We start from the raw sequence: 20,828 nt of genomic DNA, 5'->3' as shown, positions 1-20,828 counted from the left end.
GCTGTATGGACTGCACAGACCTACACCATATACACACTCTTCCAATATACATCCATCAATCTGTTTAGTTTTTTGCACACTTTCTCCTATTTGCACATTCTGTCTGACATTTCAGTTGATTGATTGCTGTTTTGAACAATCCTTTACAATATCTCAGGTAACTGCTTTTATAACACTGTGTTCATTCCGATATTTCTGCACACGTAATATTGTCTGAACATACAGTATTTACACTGAGCAGCGCTGTTTCTGTTTACTGTCTTTTGTGTATTGTCTTTCGTGTATTGTCTTGTATTTTTTGTTTGCGCTGTCTTTTTTCCTGCATTGTCTTGTCTTCTGTCCTGCAGTGTTTGCACCAGGTTGCACAGATGCACTTTATGTATCTAGGACTAACTTACTACTGTCTGTCCTTAGCTCTGTTTTTGTTTTATCTAGCTTCCTGGAGAAACATTGTCTCATTTCACTGTGTACTGCAACAGCTATATATGGTTGAAATCACAATAAAAGCTTCTTGACTTGACTTGTCTTGACTTGAGAGCATTTGCAGAGTTGAGCTTTCTTGTCTTCATTACTGTAACGTGTAATGTCCATGTGACTAATTTACACACATCATGCCATTTACACCTTTTTCAACCATTTTGCATTTTATTGCCACCCAAACTCAAGTGTCTATTTGCACCTGAAGAAACGTTGTCTATGAGGATGACAACCTCCTAATCAATACGCAATTGTCGGACTGTATATGTACTGTATGTAGAAATTATTATTCATAATAACGCTCTCTAGTGTTTATCACAGTTAATAATCACACCCTCTAGTGTCACCCAAATGAGAATAAGGTTCACTTTTGTGGCTGGTTTCTCTCAAGGTTTCTTCCTCTTTCATCTAAGGGAGTTTCTCTCACCTCATGCTTGTTCATTGGGGATGAATACAAACACATTTAAATACAAGTCAAATATTAATCTTGAATCTTTGCATAAATCTTTGTATAATGTTAACCTTTTTGTACTTTCTACAATATTTTTTATATTTCGCTATACATATGAATTTGAATTTAAATTAATAATATTGAATAACAATAAATTATTGAATTCAATAATAGCTTCTTGGCTTGGCTTGACTTGTTCAATCTAATCTAATCCAAACTAATGCCGCATGATTAGCGCCAGTATGGTTACTTAATATAAAAAAAAAACTGTATTATAAAAACATACTTACCAATATGAAGAAACCAAACTGTCGCCCTCTAGTGGAGTTCTTTTTATAGACTAATACAGTAAAATAAAAGCACAATAAATTGTAAAAGAACATAGAATCTAACATCAGGTTGGATATGTTTTGAGAGCTGTAGATGTGCACTTTATTTCCAGACTTTAGAAAATTACACTGTTAAAAGCTAATTCTTTTAATTTAAGCTTTATTCTGATTTGTAAATTAATTAATGCTTTAGGTGAGGCACTAAATATGTTCATCAAAAGGCTAAATACAACGTGCATATTTATCTCAATTTGCTAGTTTGAATTATTCACTTTTAGACTGGTGATTAATGTCATTCATTTAACTCAAATTTATTTATTTATTTATTTTAATGGAAAATTGCTTTTTGAATGCATTCACAACTGAACATTCTTTTAAGAGAATAATCCACAATAACAAGAGTTTTCACAATCCACAAATATATTTTACTCCATTTTTGTGTGTGTGTGTGTGTGTGTGTGTGTGTGTGTGTGTGTGTGTGTGTGTGTGTGTGTGTGTGTGTGTGTGTGTGTGTGTGTGGGTGTGCTCAACCAGTAAGTTGAATTTTGCTCAAGCTACCATAAATAGGGTACAATATGCAAACTTTCTGTTTCATAAATGTTATGTAATAAAGGTTTATCATCAACATGCATCAGTTTGTCTGATAAAAGCTTCAGATCAAGATTCTTTGTGAGAAACAACAAAACTGGCTGGAATTTTAGACAATATTTCCAGACTCTTCTGTGTATCTCAGATGAACATAGCACACTGAAAAAAAAATGGAGTAAAATATATTTGTGGATTATGGAAACAAAAGTAAATTTAACTAATCATATTGTGAGGTTTACGTGGCACAAAGGATTATTCTCATAAAAGAAAGTTCAATTGTGAATGCATTCAACAAGCAGTTTCTGTTTCTTTTAGATAAATAAATTGAGTTAAATAAATAACATAAATCTCACCAGTCTAAAAAGTACATATCATCCAAACATCTTTAATTAAAACACTACAAATTTATTCTTAATCCATCATAACTTCTTAACTTATTTGTGGAGACAAAATCTATGCATCTGACTGAGAAATACAGAGAACGAGCCAAGTCTTTTGATTTACCTGGAAGTTTCAATAAATACATTCAGTACTGAAAATAAAGCATTAAATAATTCAAAGAATTTGCTTTTTTTGCAGTGGTTTCTGACCCAATGGAGTTTATGCCTTGATAGGGCAGAGCTGTTTTGGCAGCACAAGGGCTAATGGTATATGTTTAAATCAGATATTGACAACCAGTCAGTTGTTTCTGTGAAAGTTGTGTGATGAAGACAGGTTTTCTACAATAATTAATTTTATTTAATTGTACTTAACAGATAAAGAATACAACTGACTGAATTTCAGAAAGAATGAGTATCAACACAAAGTGTCTAAAAAAAGATAGCTTTTTGTTGTCGCCCTGTCCAAGGTGTCCTCTGCCTTGTTCCCCGAGTCCCCTAGCATTGGCTCAAGTACAGAAAATGAACTGGTGGATGGAGTTACCGAGCTGAGCAGAGAGATAATTCAACTCCAGTCACTGGGACTGGACACCCTCTTCTCAGTACACACTGTGTTCTCTTTTTTTAAACGTTTGAGTAAAATACTGTGTTTAGTTAAAGGCTCAGCTAAACTATTTGTCAAAAGGTACAGCAAAGAAACATTTTCAGCACATATCCTTTTGGCATCCAGTAGGGAAGAACTGAATTATAGTGAATTGCTGATTTAGAAGGGCCTCCTGAATATAGAAAGACATTTATTAAATATCATTTTTATAATCATCTTTTTAATTAAAGTTACTACATCAAACTGCCAGACTTTAGTAGCAGAATTAATAGTGCTCCTTGCTCAAGCCAATACTGCACAGTTTTCCCAGGCTAGTACTGTACCTTTGCTATTATTTTATGAAGTGACCAATGATATGATGATATAACACACTTATTGTAATGATTTGTTTGTTAATATTGTTATTACAAGTCTTCTCTTACCATTTATACCTTTTTGGCTAGTATTAGTAATACTGCTAAGTATTTGCACAAGAGTCTACCCTTTGTGTCTCTCTTTGTGGATCACTGTGTACATGATCCTCGTACCTATAATACCTACATTTACATTTACATTTACAGCATTTGGCAGAGTTAAAGCTCTAACACTGAATACATTAATGCTGGTTCACTAGGTTACATACTTAAGATACCATGAGTTTAAAACATTTGTTCAAAGTTACAATGAAAAAGTGTCAAAGTTTTTTTTTTACCTTTATCTTTTTTTAAACACTTTGTGTTGTTACTCATTCTTTCTGAAATTCAGTCAGTTGTACTCTTTGTCTGTTAAGTACAATAAAATAAACTAAATTATTTTAGAAATCCTGTCTTTCTTATCACTCACATGACTTTCACAGAACAACTGACTGGTTGTGAATAGATGATTTAAACAATATACCATTAGCCGTTGTGCGGCCAAAACAGCTCTGCCCTACTGTATCAAGGCATATACTCCACTGGGTCAGAAACCACTGAAAAAAAAGCAAATTCTTAGACTTATTCAATGCTTAATTTTCAGTACTGGATGTATTTATTGAAATATCTAGCTAAATCGAAAGTGTTTTTATTTAAAAGTATTCTCACAATACTTTTGAACTTGGCTCGTTCTCTGTATTTCTCAGTCAGGTGCATGGATTTTGTATCCACAAATAAGTTAAGATGTTATGTTAGTCTAAGATTAAAGCTTTAGTGTTTTAATTAAACATGTTTAGATGATATGTACTTTTTACACTGGTGAGAATTATGTCGTTTATTTAACTCACATTTATTTATCTAAAAGAAACAAAAACTGCTTGTTGAATACATTCACAATTGAACTTTCTTTTATGAGAATAATCCTTTGTGCCACGTAAACCTCACAATATGATTAGTTAAATTTACTTGTTTCCATAATCCACAAATATATTTTACTCTATTTTTTTCAGTGTGCTATGTTCATCTGAGATACACAGAAGTGACGAAATATTGTCAAAAGTTCCAGCCAGTTTTGTTGTTTCTCACAAAGACTTGTATCTTGATCTGAACCTTTAATCAGATAAACTGATGCTTGTTGATGATAGACCTTTATTACATAACATTTATGAAACAAAACATTTGAATATTGTACCCTATTTATGGTAACTTGAGCATAATTCAACTGACTGGTTGAGTTGTACCTGCAACATTGATTTTTGTTTTGTTTTTTATTCTTCTACAGAGCTTCAATTTACTTGCATTAGCTAGTATAAACTTCCCATTGTTGGGGGGAAGAGTTTGTTAACTGTTGACTCTTTACTGTAAACTTGACAGGGCAGTATCACCTCCACCACATTACCTCCTGGTTAAGGTCATTTAATTTTATCCAACCTTGATGTAACACCTCCGATCTGTCTGCCCATAAACCTGCTAAAAAAATTCAATCAAAAAAGTTCAATCAAATCAGTAAAGGCAATAGTACCACATTTATTAGGTGAACTTAAAATTGGACTTATTATGATTCAAAGGTCAAGACCAGATACAATTCTTACACAGATCAAAATTTTAAATGCAACAATTTTGTTTTTGACCACCATGTGCCTCACGCAGTGCAACCCATCTCCTTTGCATAGAGTTGATCAGGTTGTTGATTGTGGCCTGTGAAAAGTTGGTCAACTCCTTTTCAAGTTGCTGGATACTGGCAGTAACTGTCAGGACCCAGCCCGGACTTTGGCCATGTGCAGTTTATGTTTGGTGTCACATGTCTGCCCCGCCCTTGTCTCTTCCTCCCCGCCTCTGCACACCTGTCCCTCATGTGTCTGATTGTTATTAGTATTTAGTTGAGCCACATTGCCTTGAGCAGCACGGAATCCTCTGTTGTCTTTTGTCTTCATTCTAGTCGTGTCTGGTTTTGTCTTTGTCCTTGTTTTGTGTCTTTATTTAATAAATCCTGTTTTTTTTTATACTATCTTGCATTTAGATCTGTTTTATCCCCGTGTTACTGAGAGTAACTGGAACATGCTGTTGTAAGCACCGATCCAGAGTATCCCAAACATGCTCAATGGGTGACATGTCCGGTGAGTATGCTGGCCATGCAAGAACTGGGATGTTTTCAGGTTCCAGAAATTGTGTATAGATCATTATTCTGCAACATGAGATGATGGTTGTGGATGAATGGCACAACAATGGGCCTCAGGATCTCATCACAGTATCTCTGTGCATTCAAAATGCTATCATTAAATTGCACCTGTGTTCATTGTCCATAACATATGCCTGTCCATACCATAACCCCACCGCCGCCATGGGCCACTTGATCCACAATGTTGATATCAGCAAACTGCTCACGCACATGATGCCCAACACACTGTCTGCCATCTGCCCTGTACAGTGAAACCCAGGATTCATATGTGACGAGAACACCTCTCCAAAGTGCCAAACGCCAGCGAATGTGAGCATTTGCCCACTCAAGTTAGTTACGATGACAAACTGCAGTCAGGTCGAGAGCCCGATAAGGATGACGAGCATGCAGATGAGCTTCTCTGAGAAGATTTCTGACAGTTTGTGAAGAAATTTGTTGGTTAGGCAAACCGATTGTTGCAGCAGCTGCCCGGGTGGCTGGTCTCAGACAATCTTGGCGGTGAAGATGCTGGATGTGGAGGTCCTGGTCTGGTATGGTTACACGTGGTCTGCGGTTGTGAGGCCATTTGGATGTACTGCCAAATTCTCTGAAACACCTAAATAAACATTTAATTCACGGGCAACAGCTCTGGTGGACATTCCTGGTGGGCATGCCAATTGCACGCTCCCTCAAAACTGCTGTGTGATAAAAACTGCACATTTTACTGCAGATTTGTGAACAATATTTGAGAGAAATAAGCCTTTTGTGAACATATAAAAAGTCTTAGATCTTTGTGTTCAGCTCATGAAAAAATTGGGACAAAAACACACTACTGTATGTTACACACTATAGCCATAAAATGTCAGGGATAATATGGAAGTCAATAGTAGTAACATCTGTTTATAATAAAAAATGAGAAACCATAGGACTGAATTTATACCTTTTTTAATGACTGACCTTTTTAATTGTTTTTCATAATTTTTTTTTTATTGTGGATGGTCCCACATAGGTGTGTTAAAAATCTTGTTGCAGTGAATAATCTCACTTGTAATCATGTATCTATTACTGTTACCTGTTGGTATAACCATAAAGAATGTTCTGTGCTCAATCTAGGACACTTATTTTCAATATGCTTATACCCAAGATCCTTTTAACACACTTCATATTGTTTGAGTGTATATAGATTTATAATCCCAATATGCAATGTCAGTCAGAAAGTGATGGGTTTTCCTTTTGGATGTTTTTTAACTCAAGGTTCTTTCCTCATGTGATCTCACTGAGTCTATTTACCACGTCACCTCTGGCTTGCTCTTGAGGGATCTAAAGTTCTGTAAAGCTCCTTTGTTAAATGTTAAAAGTGCTATACAAAAGATTGTGAATTTTGTGTACAGGTTATATTTTGAATATAGGCGTCTCTTTTTGAAGCAATAGGCTTTGATGTTCTTCACACAAACTGCAAACCAGGATCTGTAATGTTCTCTGTTCGGGGAACAAATAAGCTGGAATGTATTCAAATACTGCAATGTTGCAAGATTAAAATTGGATTCAAGACACATTGAGGAATATGATTAATATTCTGCCTAAACATGATGTCTGTTGGTATTCAAATTGTACTGAGGTCTAAAATCATTACTACCTCAGACACTGCATGTTAAAAATGTCTTGGAAAACAACTGCTAAAAATGAACAGTATCCAAAACTACACAAAGAAATTTTTATTATTTTATGGCCTTTTTTTTTTTTAAACAACCTGCTTAATGTTATGCATACGCTAATTCAGACTGTGTGCATGTGAATAACTGAAAGCAAAAGTAAACTGAAAGCAAAAGTAAACTGAAGCGGGGAATTCCTTAGCTCTCTTTATAAGAAACTTCATTTTGTTTGCTCTAGTAACATTACTTTGGATGTCATCTTACCTGACGATACTTCTTCATTACCTGTGAGGTAAGTATGACAAGGTTTACGCTATACTACAAAACATGAGAAAAAATAAAATAAATCAATAAATCAATAATAGTGAATTATTTTTCATTTTTTTTGTGTTGGTATGTCATAACTGGTAGTATGTCACAGGAAGAATCTTAGTCCTATATTAACAATAAATAGTGTAAATTAATCTATCTCTAAAACAGATAAACATTCTGGTACCTATTCGAGATCACCTCAATAATAATAATAATAATAATAATAATAATAATAATAATAATAATAATAATAATAATAATAATAATAGTAAATACTGTACCAAAATACCATTTATTCTTGTTTGGTATTTTGACAGTACAGGATCTTGGCAGTTCCCAAATTACCTCAGATGATGTCTTAGCTGAAGATGTTTTACCTTCACCTGTGATGTGAGTACAATGAGATTATTGTTATAATATTAGTTCAGCCTACACCTACGGTACAAAGAGCATATCATTTCTTGTCATTTCTCATAGATTAAATCTACGACTTTCTGGATTTGTATAAATGTTGTATTAAGAACACTGACTGAAGACTAAATACAGTGGCATTACATTATATAGATGTCTGGAGAACACATAATTAAGCAAATGTTACTAACAGAATATATGATTATTTATGACACTCTTAACTCCAGATTGATGTCACATACATGTCTTTTTTAGATACAGGCTCTTTTGTTGAATGTGATTAACCAAAAACAAAAGTAAATACACTGGGGAATTCCAGTTGCTCCTTTATAAATGATGACAAGGTTTGATAGGTTCCTGCAAAAATAACAAGTAAATAGGAACCTTAAAATTACCTATTGTATACAATGGATCTTTTGGTAATTTTACACAAAATAAATCCTAATCCTGATCTAAAATGATCAGTATAAATTTATTAATTAATGGTTAATTCAGGATCTTGACACAAATATCACTGATGATCAAATGTAATGTAATATGTTTTTGTGTTTTGCATAAGTGATCATTATTTATTTTTGTCATCATTTAAAATAATTAATATTTGTTTCTTTATATGTGCTTGTACGGTAGGTTAGATCAGAAATTATTCGTCAACAAGATTTGTGCTTCTTATTTCACACGGTTATATGTTCTGTTTTAAGTACAGGAAGAACAAAATGGACTTCTGAAGATCATCTTGCATCTTGAACAGCACTGTGAACAGTGTATAATTTACACCTCAGGTCATGGCATCAACAAAAACATTGTTATCAAGATTGCGTGATTTGGTCAGATATGGACAGTGGAGTGAGGACGATGTTGTGGATTTGTTCACTGCCCTTGTGAAAGAATATGGTGTCAAGAAATTAAACACTGATTTCTACACATGGATGGCTAAAATACTTTACCAAGTGGAAATTCACAAGATCAAGAAGTCAGATTTATTATCTGTGATTCAACCAAACCAGTTTGTGGATGTCATTGAAAAGAGAATTAAAAGCCTTGCTAAAGAAACAAGAGAGAAAAGCCTCGAAGAAATCCTTGATGAAATTCGAACAGAAGGAGACACTGATCTCAATATTTTATGTAAAGTTGAAAACATTGTGTCATATGTGTCCTCATCACCACCTGTTTCAAAAAACCCATCAGATTTAAAGGAAACATTAGTGACACTATGTGAAGCAGTAGAAAAAGCTAAAGGATGGAAACCAAGGCTGGCTCAGATGGTGAGCTGGTGCATCATGGCTCTTTCTGATTCCAGCCGGTTAATCCAGGTTGGCACAGGAGAAGGAAAGTCATGTATAGTAGCCATGTTTGCTGCATATCTTGCCATGAAGAGAAAACATGTAGACATTATCTCCAGTTCCCCTGTGCTTGCAGAGAGAGATGCTAAGGACTGGCTTTCATTTTATAAATATCTGGAAATCACTGCGACTTACAATACAGAAAAAAGAAAAGTTGAAGACTTGAGGCAGTGTTATGCATGTCAAGTAGTCTATGGCACAGCTCAAGATTTTGCAGGAGACTGGTTAAGACACAGGTTTCAAAGAGAAAATGTGAGACCTGATAGAAAGTTTGAATGTGTCATAGTAGATGAGGTGGACTCGCTCATGTTGGACAAAGGCCTAGAAATCGTCTACTTGAACAGTGAGATGCCTGTGATGGAGTCTTTAAATGTAATCTTAGCTAAGATTTGGTTTGTTGTCAACCAGTCTGAAGATCTGGATGTAGAGAAGACACTAGATCTTATTCGCGCCTCACTAGCATCGGATGATTTAGACATACTGCCACCACATTTAGAGATCTCCACAGGTACATCAGAGTGCAACAAAATCCACATTCCAGGTTTTCTAGAGCACATAAATGAGAGGCTAAAAATATGGATTGAAAATGCATTTCTTGCCAAAACAATGACTTTAGGGCATGAATACATTCAGCATGAGAATGGTGTAGTTCCTGTAGATTTCGGCTCTACAGGAGTCGTGCAAAATAACATGAAATGGGGAAACGGACTTCAGCAATTCCTAGAAATGAAACACCAAACCAGGCTGTCGAATATGTCCATTATAACAAATTTCAAGTCCAATGTAAGTTTATTCAGGAGTTACAAACAGATTTATGGGCTCACAGGAACTTTGGGGAAACAAAACGAACTTGATTTGCTGCAGAAACTGTACCCTGGCATTAAATCATGTAAAATCCCACCATTCAAACGAAGGAAACTTTACGAGAAGGACGGCATTGTAATTACTGATGAAGATGGGTGGGTAGAAACAATTTGTAAGGTTGTTAATAAGCAAGTGAACCCCACAGACTACCGAGGGTCAAGAGCAGTCTTGGTCATCTGTGAAACTATTAAACGAGCACAAATTGTCCACGATGCACTCTCAAAAGCTATTCCAACAGACAAACTGAAACTGTACACAAATAACAATATGGACAATTCAAATGTTACAGGTGAAAAGGTCACAGAAGGTTGTGTCATTGTTGCAACCAACCTAGCTGGTCGTGGGACTGACCTAAAAGTCCACCCAAATGTAAATGATTCAGGGGGTCTGTTTGTGGTGCAGACCTTCTTGCCTCTTAATATCCGTGTTGAGCAACAAGCTTTTGGACGAACTGCACGAGAAGGACACCCTGGTTCTGCCCAGCTCATCATGTGTTCTACTCACTTCTCTGAGTCAGTGAAACTGGTGATGGCACTACACTCACCTCATACTTTGCTTACCCTTTTGAGGCATCTAACAGACACTTTAGCTGTGACAGTGACTGGAAATAAGTTTGAAGAAACCCTCATAATTTATCGGCGAGAACCCAATGAAAAGAATTGTGAAGCCATGGTGAAAGAACTTAGAGGTCTGCTAAATACTGAAAAGCCAAGCGGCTTAACTAACCTGGAGATGGAAAAACAGTCTAGAGATTTTATTGTGCAAACAAGACTGTCACGTATTCTTGAAGATGACATACCAAAAATCACCAAAAAGGAGGATCTCTTTTATGAGTACCTTGAAATGTTGGACACCATTTACAAACAGGCTCAGGGTGGCAACCATGAAGATATTGTGTCTTCACTTCATGAGTGCTGGGGTATGTGGCTTCTGATGAAGTTCAATGAGAATGAATCGACTGAAACATTAAGACAGCAGTTAAAGAAAGACTTGCAAAGTGCAAAGCAAAAACTGGATTGTAAACAGTCTCCTTCCACTATGGTCTACCATTATGTAAGACTTGGCAACACACTGCGCAACAAAGGATCCTTTGCAGACAGCATTGAGATGTACACAAGAGCCATTGAAAACAATTCTTGCTGTCCTGCCATTGCTTTGTACAATCGTGCATTGTCCATTCTGTCCAAAGGAAATAGTGGACATATCGCTCAGGCATTGTCAGACCTGAAGAAAGCTGAGGAGGCAGTAGACTCCTACATGAGAAAGTTGACATTGACTTTGGTTTTTGTGAAAAGCTCCAGCAACGATCCCCGTTTGTTTCCTGACACCTCATTTACCAAGCAATTTCATGCCAAGCTAATGGCACAGCATCGATTCAAAATAAATATCCAGCAAGCAATACAAGTGATGCAGTTTGCTGAAAGTAGAGGTGATGATGTACGGATAACAGATTACCCAGTGGAACTTCTGGTGTTGAACCCTGTTCTTTTAAGATCAGATGAAATTATAAAGGTCCTGCGATCAGTTGTCGCCCTGTCCAAGATGTCCTCTACCTTGTTCCCTGAGTCCCTTAGCATTAGCTCAAGTACAGAAAATGAACTGATGGATGGAGTTGCTGAGCTTAGCCGAGAGATAATTCAACTCCAGTCACTGGGACTGGACACCCTCTTCTCAGTACAAAATGTGTTCTCTTTTTTTAGGCGTTTGAGTAAAATATTCAGTTAAAGGCTCAGCTAAACTATTTGACAAAAAAGTACAGCAAAGAAAAATTTTCAGCACAAATCCTTTTGGCATCCAGTAGGGAAGAACTGAATTATAGTGAAGTGCTGATTAAGAAGAGACTCCTGAATATAGCAAGACATTTATTAAATATTTTTTTATAGTCATCTTTCTAATCATCGTGATTACATCAAACTGCCAGACATTACTGCAAATTTTCTCAGGCTAGCACCTTTGTTATTACTTTATCAAGTGACCAATGATATGGCCGTATCCTATTATATGTACCTATCCTATTGTAAAGTTTTTTTTATTGTTATTACAAGTCTTGACTTACTAATACTAACCAAAAAGGTATAGAAAAATAGTAACTCTCACAAGGTTTTGCACAATAGTTTTGTACAATTGTGGATCAACAGGGTACATATTCCTCATAACTATATTACCACTTCCTTTATCTTTTTTTATTTATTTTTTTTAAAGACATGTTGTGTAGTTACTCATTCTCTTTTAAATTCAGCCAGTGTACTCTTTGTCTATTTAAAATAAATAGTCAAAAACCTGTCTTTGACATCACACCTGCTTTCACAGGGACAACTCATTAGTTTCAATAATTGATTTACACAATACACCATCAGCCCTTTTTCTGCCAATACAGCTCTGACCCATCAAGGCACAGACTCCACAAAACCACTTTAGTGATGAGGTATCTGGCAGCAAGATTTTAGCAGCAGAAGTCTATTAAATTGCTACATAGTGCCTAAATGGAACAGACCTGATTTCCAGCACACCCCACAGCTCAATCAACAACCCAACTATTTGGCATGTTCATCAAACCAATCCTAAACAATGTTAGCAGTGTGCCAGGGTGCATAATCCTGCTGAACAAGGCTACTGCCAGTAAGGAATACTGTTGCCATGAAGTGGTGAACCTGGTCTAAAACAGGCTTTAGGTAGGTGGGGAGTAAACTCGGTGCCATTCCCAAGCCCAGATAAAATGGGAGGGTAGGAAGCTCTGATGCAACCCTGATGCACATCCAGGAACATCGATCCAGCTGTTCCATTTGAGACCAAGTAACACAAAAATGGTGCTTAATTAAATAATAATTTTAATTCACTCCACCATCAAAAAAATGTAGAATTTTTAGAATAGAAAGACATTCTCCATCTTTAAACTAAAAGGAATCTCCTGATTTTGTAGTTTTTGAACATATACTGCACAGTTAAAGAAGGGTAATGATTTCATTCTCCGGTGTCACCCAGACAAGGATGGGTTTGATTTTGAGTCTCATTCCTCTCAAGGTTTTTGTCCTCATATCGTCTCAGGTATTTTGATATATATTCATTGATATATATTTATACATGTAAAGCTGTCTTTGTTAAAAGTGCTATACAAAAGCTGATTGTCAAGAACGATATTACATTGTTATTACTGCAAGAATATTCTTCATGGCATATTAAAATAATATAAACCGTATTAAAATAAGTCAAAGCAAGACAGCATGGTTTACTTCCTTTTTATTAATACCTTGTTTCGGTTGTTCATAGTATTACACAGAATTAGCCACACAAGAAACTTGGATTGTATTTTGTTATACTTTTTTTTTTTTTTGTTAATAATGTTAATTCCCCCGTTTTTACATTCTAAGGCTAAAAAAAAGGTTACACAAGAACTAGCACACTGATGTCTAACCTGTGACATTATAACATTGAGACAGTAACCTAATACAACAGAAAAAACAGGGAGGATTGAACATTAAAATGGTATCATTGGTAGGAAGGAAAAGAAAGTGAAATTGAAACAAAATATAAAGTGGAAGAACAATCTCACAGCTCCGGCCCAAATACTGACGCTTCCGCTTTTTTTTTTTCCCTTTTTAATCCCCACAGAGTAAACTATCAGAAATTTCCCTTTACTGTGTTTTGGTATAGTATTTATCCAGCAATGCAAATGCACTTATTCTGTATCAAACACCTGTACCTGTATTCCTCCATTAGCAATTCACTCAACAATACCATGTGCCATTTCTATACATATCAGCAACTAATGTTCTTCTGCTCCAACTTTCAACACTATTCTCAACAAAAGCAAGGACTTAACACAAACTCTACCCTTGTGTTTCAATACTGTTTTTTTTGTTTGTTTTTTTTTTACATTTTCCTCACAATTCAAAAGTGGGACATCATCACTGATCATCTGCAGCACAAGCCAAAGAGGGAGTAACAGGTGCTTTATTTACTTTTACATTAAAAAAAAAAAAATCTGAAAGCAAACGATTAAAAACCATTTTTTAGACCACCTCCATTTAACAGACATCATACAATCTGATTAAAGACAAACTCTACCCTGAAACACAGAAAATATCTTAATGTAATATTTGGTGTTATTAGCAATCCTGTGGCTAATTTATTGGCTAGTGCTTTATTTATTTTTTTGTTGTGTACCATGATGACATCACAGAAAGCCATTGCTAGCAATGGTGTTCAATATGTGAACATATTCAATACCAAAAAGTCAGGGTTGCTTTTTTATTTACATATTTTAATTGCCCTTAAGAGGAGAATTCCGTCAAGGCAAAAGTTGAGGATGTGCTAAAAACAGTACATTAAACAAGGCCTTAAGTTTTAGTGTGGCTGCACACTATAAGTACACAAACCTAGACTATCAAATACACGTAGCAACACTTTCGATGGGATTCTGTGTCACTTCAACAATGGATTGTGTTAGAATTTTGTGTTTTAGGGCAGTGTTATGCTGATTATCATGGTTCGTACAACACAAAAAAGTGTTGTGTACAGAAAAAAAAATTGATTTGTATTGGCTTGCGATTTTTGAGCAACGTCATTTTTAAGACTGAAGATTGCTTACTAATCGTATCCAAAATCTTTGTAAGCTTAGCGGTTTTGATTCAGTTTATCATCATTTGATTCTGTATTAGTAGTAACAGACAGGTGGCAGTGGATTTGCTGGCAGATCATCACTCAAAATCAAAAATCATATTTTTTGGAGTGATTATTCATTCATGAGACATAAATTGCGAAAGTTGGCACCTTAACAACTGTACATCAAACGCTGTAAGATCGTTAATTCCAAAAATTCCAAATTATTTTCCAATGTTCATGTTGGCCCTTATTCATAAAAGCTGCACCGATCACACAAAATGGACAAGGCTAGTAGTGTCGTTATTTATCGATTTCATCTTTGCCGTATTACTATGAAACTCGCATCTGAAAATAGCGCATGAATATTAGCGGAATTTTTTTTTTTACAACCTGAAAAATATTTGCTTTATGTTTAAATACGGAAAAGCGACATGATAATCAATTATATGAGCCAAGGTTTTCAGAAGAGCATTATAAATGCAGTAAATATTATTGATAATCCCAATCGTATGTACAGTATGGAAACCTTGTATGAAAATACAAGTAAAGGGGCTTAGCGTTGGCCTTGCAAATGTAATGGAGCAGAAGCTGAACTTTTTCATTGGAGATACAGGTCCTGGCTAATTAGAAAAAGAAAAAACTTAAATGAGGTAATTATAATAATTTTATTTCACATTAATCTCAGTAGTCTGTGTTTCTGTCTGTTTCGTTTATATGACCTAATAATTTGTGTTTGTTGAAGAAACTTGGCTCACTTTTATTTATACACACAGCTTTTAATAAGAAACCTGAAATTAGTTATATCTTACCTGCTCTAAAATGAATTAAAAACTTTTTTTTTTTTTTACAGATTGCCATAATTAATTGTAGAAACGTTTGGAAAAGCAGTTTTCTCCCTAACTGTGATATATTATGAGGGTAAACTGGGAAATGTCAAATGCATGGAACATGTTTTTTAAAAAAAATAAAATGGAAAAAAAGTGGATTTATCTGTTTATTCATATCACCGTTCATGAAACTGTTTCATGAATCAGATACAGATTTGTTCCTATGTAAAACCATGCAGCAAATTCTGAGCTTTATTTCATGCAACTTTGCTGAATAAGGGCCACTGTTGTTTTCTCTGGGACTCGAAGTGTTAGTGTTGACACTGAGAGCAGTGAGTTCTAAATATTTAAATGACTGTGTAATTTATTTCTTCTTAAAATGCAACTAGAGGGAAAAAAAGATGGTAGAAGCTTAACAAGTCACTGTTTTGTCTGTTTGTCTTTGTACAATTAGGCATCTCCATAATCTTTGTACACTCACAAATCACCATCACCCAAAAATAAAAATATCTGTACCATTTCTACCATGCACTTTGGATTGGAGCATCCTAATGCCTTAATCTTTTATTCCAACACCCAGTTTAGCATATTTACCATTTCCCTACTTATTTTTTGTTTTCAAATAAGTCAAATGGAAGACATGAGCTGGCTGCCACCGAAAGACATGGTATTTATCCCACACGTGTTGCCATGGCCCTATAGGAGAGCCACATGTCCATTACAAATAAATTCGTTTTTAAAAAAACCCACTCCAAACACACCAAATAGTATACCAAAAGAATTCAACAGACATGTGATGAGTATTGCTACGCTATTGTGTTTTTTTTCCTCTATTGTTCAACATGTAATTAAGTGAATTGTTTTCAATTACATCATTGTCATTATTTTTTAGATAATAATAATTATTCTATATTAGAAGTATTACTATTGGTTATCACTACATCTTGGGTCTCTCTCTACAGGCCCCTACCTGCACCACAGATGTCAAGTTATCAGAGGGATGGAGAGATGGATTTTTTTTCTTTTTGTCTCCCTCTCCGCCCATGTTGCTTTATTTCAGCGCACTTCCCTTAAGAATCTCTCACTTCCATAAAGTATTGGAGGAGCGAATCATGCATGAGAATGAGATTTATTTTGGTAAGAGGAGTCTCTCCGTCTCTCTCTCCCCCCCTTTCATGCTTTACACTTTGATGAATGGATATGACTGATTACTATGACCCTCTCAATAGTAGTGGCTTTCCACTTATCTATCCATCCATCCACCTCTCTCTCTCTCTCTGCTTCTCTTGTCTTCTCTTGCTCTTCAGCAGGACACCTCCATTGTGTTGGAGGGGCTTGAGACCATATTTCCTCCTACGGAGCCCTGGGAGAGAGTGCGTGACCGTGAGCGAGAGCCCTCCAGGGAGTAGGATGAAGAGAGAGAGGTGGTGCGTGAGCGGGACAGTCGTGTCATGCAGGAGGAGGCCACTAATGAAAAAGTAAAAGAGAATATATACGTTAGATAGAAGAGGTTGTTGTCCATTCAGGTCATGTGTAATATTACAGTTTTTCTGCTTAAACTTACTTCGTTTAGTATGATTAAACCCATCCACTCTTCAGTAAGTTAGACCAATCCTCCAACTCCCAAAGAAAGTCTGACCAAACCCACCCACTCTCACAGAAAGTCTGACCAAACCCACCCACTCTCACAGAAAGTCTGACCAAACCCACCCACTCTCACAGAAAGTCTGACCAAGCCCACCCACTCTCACACAATATTTTCTAATGAAACTTAAATTAACCAATTATATTAACAAACAAGAAACAGGCTGCTGTCATATGGAGTTACTGTTACTACCTCAAATTGATTATTTTCCTATAACAGCTTATACTGAATTGTTCTCTTATTATTATTATTATTATTATTATTATTCAATAGCAGTTTTCCAATGTTTGTTTTTTTAATAAATAACAACATTATTTAACCATTTAATATTGTAATCATTACTACTGTGAAACAAGATTAGTTCGGTCCTCCTAGGTTTTCTTTGTTAATTTGTTAATCAACCCTTCTGGACACTTCGGGACGTTTTTGTCCATTAGGTATCATAGTTTTCCATTTTTATGGTCATTCTGTCTCTGTGTTAAAGCTAGAGAAATTATTTTTTGGGACAAACCCAAAACTATATATAACTTTGGGAAAGAGTATTTCAAATTTTACACCCTTACGTATGCTTCAAGACCAAAAATGTCCATTAATTTAATTTAATTAATTTGATATAAAGATATCAGATTAACAGATTTGTGCAACACAAAATTGAAAAAAAAAAAAAAATTAATTAACCTCAGTTCTAATCAAAACTTCTAAAAAAATTACCTTTTTAATTAGCAATTTAATTATTTACATCACTAATTTGCAAAATTACATTTTTAATATTAGTTGATAAACTGTATTTTTTTTTTTTAGCTTTTATCACAGTTTTGAATACATCAAAAATTAATAACACCACTGGCATTTATGCATTTTTAGTTTTTCTGCAGCATCAGATTTAAATTTTTGTCCCTCATTTACTTTTCGTGGCCCCATTGACTGCCATTATAACCACATTTTTCATTGCATGGCCATGACATGAACAAACATGCATTCTTGCTTATTATTGGTTCCCTCAGCTGGGAAGAGATAAAATTTGATTTTTTTTTTACTGCTGACCATTACCCCATTACACAGGCCTGTGCAAATTTTCTTTTTTTTTTTTACATCAAACTCTATGGAGTAATCAGAGGTGTGTGTCCACGTGTGTGTCAACAGTAGGTCAACAGTAAAAATTGGAAATCGTTGCTCTTAACAGCGAAGGGAACCATAAACAAGCAAGAATGCATGTTTTTTCCCCATGTTGTGGCCGTGCAATGAAAAAACAAGGTTATAATGGCAGTCAATGCAAAACAAACAAACAAATAAATAAATGAGGGAGGAAAAAAATTAAATCTAATTATGTGCAAAAACTAAAGATGCATGTTGAAAAGCCAATGTTGTTAGTAATCTTTAAAAAATATATATTATTTTGATATTAAAAATAAATAATTTTCTGTTTTTATGTAATAGTTATGTAATTCATGTAGTTTTGATTAAAACTAAGGTTGAAAAAAATATTGATCTGATATATTTTTATACAAGTTTAATTTAGTGGCCAGGAACATCAAAAAGAGTTCTTAAACGATCTTAAAGTGTCCACAAGGGTTAAATCTTTTTTTGTTTATTATTAGCCTAGAATTGCATGCCATATTGGCCATGCAAGTACAGTTAGATGTTTTACTGTAGATCTGATATTATATTAAAATGAGCACATTAATATAAACCTGTAGCTGGCACTATAGTCAGATCTGCTGTTTCAGAAAACTACTCAATTAAACCCTTCTGACCAATAAGAAATGAGAATTCACCATCGCTGTGATCCAACCTTTCTTATCAGTCAAACAGATTTCATCATCGTGATTGCAAACTACTCACTGTATCCCATTCCCTGGATGAAGTACTTGAATGCTTCAGTAAACTTGCTGGGCTGCAGAGACATAATTAAGAAAAAAAATTAACAAAATCCTTTGCATTCTAATTCTCTTGATGATTCGGTAGGTCAATGATGTGAATAGTGTTTTATAAAAATAAAAATAAAAGTGAATTACTTGAGTGAGATGTGGCATCCCACCAGCATCAGCCATCTACAGAGAGCCCAAAGAAAATTTTTTAAATATTATATTCTTAAGAACAAGGCTTGAAATGCATTAGTTTAATTGCCAGATCAGTAAGAAATGTGTAAGGTTAACTGGAGAAAAATGTAAAAATGAATGACACCTTCAGGAATGAGGTTGTAGTTGGGTCCAGTTTGCTGTTGCACTCCACCTGATGGACAAAATGCAAACTCTGTGACTGTTTTCTCGAACGGCTTTACATTGTTTATCCAAAAGCACACCGATTTGAATTTTAAATCTCATTAGTGCCGTTTTCACACTTTTTTCCATGACAGAAAAGGCAGATGCTCTTGATAGATTACATAAAGAATATTCTTGGTGATAAGAATGTTGTTTGATTTCACTGTAGCTCTGGAGGCAAAAAAATTAAGAATAGACGAGTGGCTTTATGTGACTGTATGCAGTTACGGTCACATCGCCTACTGAGAAATGTCCTCAAAAAATAGCCAGCTGTTATTTCAAGTTATACTGAAACATTGAGATACTGATATTAAAAAGTTTCCAGGAACATAGACATTTGAAGCCTTAAAATGTAATAAAATTGTGATGATAAAACTAGGATGCAAGACATGAAAAAAAATAGCGAAGTATATATATAGTGAAGTAAAAAAAAATTCTAATGCATTGTGTAAGTTTTGTAGCATTTCATATTTACTTTAAGAGAAATAGTTAACTAGTTTTTGCAAGAATCAATCTGAAGAATATATACGTTAAAAAAAAAAGATAGACTTCAATTCTAAGCTTAAAGTGATCTACCTTTTCTCAAATGTATAAGCAACAAAACAATACAGATCTAATGAACAGTATCTTTAGAAAGAAAAGATTTTCAAAAGAAATTGAATTAGATTTTTATTGTACGTGAACTCACTACAGCTTCTTCGTATGGTGCCTGATCCCCTACAACCAGCATGACGGGACATCTGGCAAGACGGAGAGAAAGACAGGGAAACGTCATATACATGCATTTGACGGAACCCTATAAATCCGGGCTATTTGATTAGCGGCCAAGGTAATTTGTTCCAGCCCTTCAAGTAGCCTGGTGTGAAAAAGACCTCTGTAGAATAAATTTAGTTCAGTTGAGTCAGACCCTACAGTTATGAAGAGCCACAGAGTAGAAGTCACGTGAGGTTATACGAGGATGCGAGCAGCCTCTCCTGTCAGACGTCAAGTCAAGTCAAGTCGCTTTTGATGACTCATTTGAGATGCTTTTAATGAACTGGCCCCATGACAAATTCAATAGCCCCGATATAAATGATATTATTGTATTATTTATTTAACTCACTTGAGAGTGTTGTTGCGGTCGATGTTTAGATCCCTGCGACTGAAAGACAGAAAAACAAGTTGTAAGACTGAGAGAAAATAAAAAGAAAGATGGAAATAGAAGAAGAGAAATAAAGAGTGTGTACTTGTTGTAGCTCTTCCAGAAGAGGTCGATGTTTGTCAGGTTGGAGGCTGCTGAGATCCTCTCTCTGTTTGCCTGAACAAGCTCAGTGTTGGACGAAGTCTCCTCCTGCACACATGCGCGCACACACAGAGAGACGCACAAACACACACACACAGCCATTTATTACCTTTGAATATATTTATTTGAATATATTATCACGCATGCACTCGCACACACTCACTCGTGCACAAACCCCCACACACACGCACAAACCTCCACACACAAACACACACACAACCCCCACACACACACAAACACACACACACAAAGA

General features: G+C 35.3%; 2 protein-coding genes across 5 annotated transcripts in view; one reads left to right on the top strand and one right to left on the bottom strand.

Annotated features, from left to right (window-relative positions):
• The first annotated feature begins 6,953 nt into the window (after nt 1-6,953).
• On the top strand, nt 6,954-13,838 carry LOC113638246 (protein translocase subunit SecA). Of its 4 annotated transcripts, none has more exons than XM_027139258.2 (3): nt 6,954-7,320; nt 7,658-7,730; nt 8,453-13,838. In XM_027139258.2, exon 3 carries the CDS (start codon nt 8,537-8,539, stop codon nt 11,681-11,683), a length of 3,147 nt encoding a protein of 1,048 aa, XP_026995059.1. In that variant the 5' UTR covers nt 6,954-7,320; nt 7,658-7,730; nt 8,453-8,536; the 3' UTR covers nt 11,684-13,838. The 4 variants fall into 4 exon arrangements, with proteins under 4 accessions (XP_026995059.1, XP_026995062.1, XP_026995060.1 ...); XM_027139261.2 differs by having other exon boundaries at nt 6,955-7,320; nt 7,663-7,730; nt 8,458-13,838; XM_027139259.2 differs by having other exon boundaries at nt 6,955-7,320; nt 8,458-13,838.
• The window catches only part of ndrg2 (NDRG family member 2), a 30,433-nt gene continuing 22,785 nt past the window's right edge, over nt 13,181-20,828 (bottom strand). Inside the window, exons 10-16 of the mRNA XM_027139262.2 lie at nt 20,520-20,623; nt 20,396-20,434; nt 19,982-20,033; nt 19,217-19,264; nt 19,048-19,083; nt 18,875-18,926; nt 13,181-16,854 (exon numbers count right to left, since the gene is read on the bottom strand). Of these exons, the coding sequence (XP_026995063.1) occupies nt 16,691-16,854; nt 18,875-18,926; nt 19,048-19,083; nt 19,217-19,264; nt 19,982-20,033; nt 20,396-20,434; nt 20,520-20,623 (495 nt within the window). The 3' untranslated portion in view covers nt 13,181-16,690. The remainder of the gene's footprint in view (nt 16,855-18,874; nt 18,927-19,047; nt 19,084-19,216; nt 19,265-19,981; nt 20,034-20,395; nt 20,435-20,519; nt 20,624-20,828) is intronic.

The sequence above is a fragment of the Tachysurus fulvidraco genome, chromosome 7, assembly GCF_022655615.1.
Source record: "Tachysurus fulvidraco isolate hzauxx_2018 chromosome 7, HZAU_PFXX_2.0, whole genome shotgun sequence".
In the NCBI taxonomy this organism is placed as follows: Eukaryota; Metazoa; Chordata; class Actinopteri; order Siluriformes; family Bagridae; genus Tachysurus; species Tachysurus fulvidraco.
The sequence above is the reverse complement of the archived record's forward strand: the minus strand, read 5'-3'. Positions and strand labels throughout refer to the sequence as shown.

Bases quoted from the DNA above. Each gene is read 5' to 3' on its own strand.
- LOC113638246 (XM_027139258.2), top strand. From the start codon at position 8,537: ATGGCATCAACAAAAACATTGTTATCAAGATTGCGTGATTTGGTCAGA.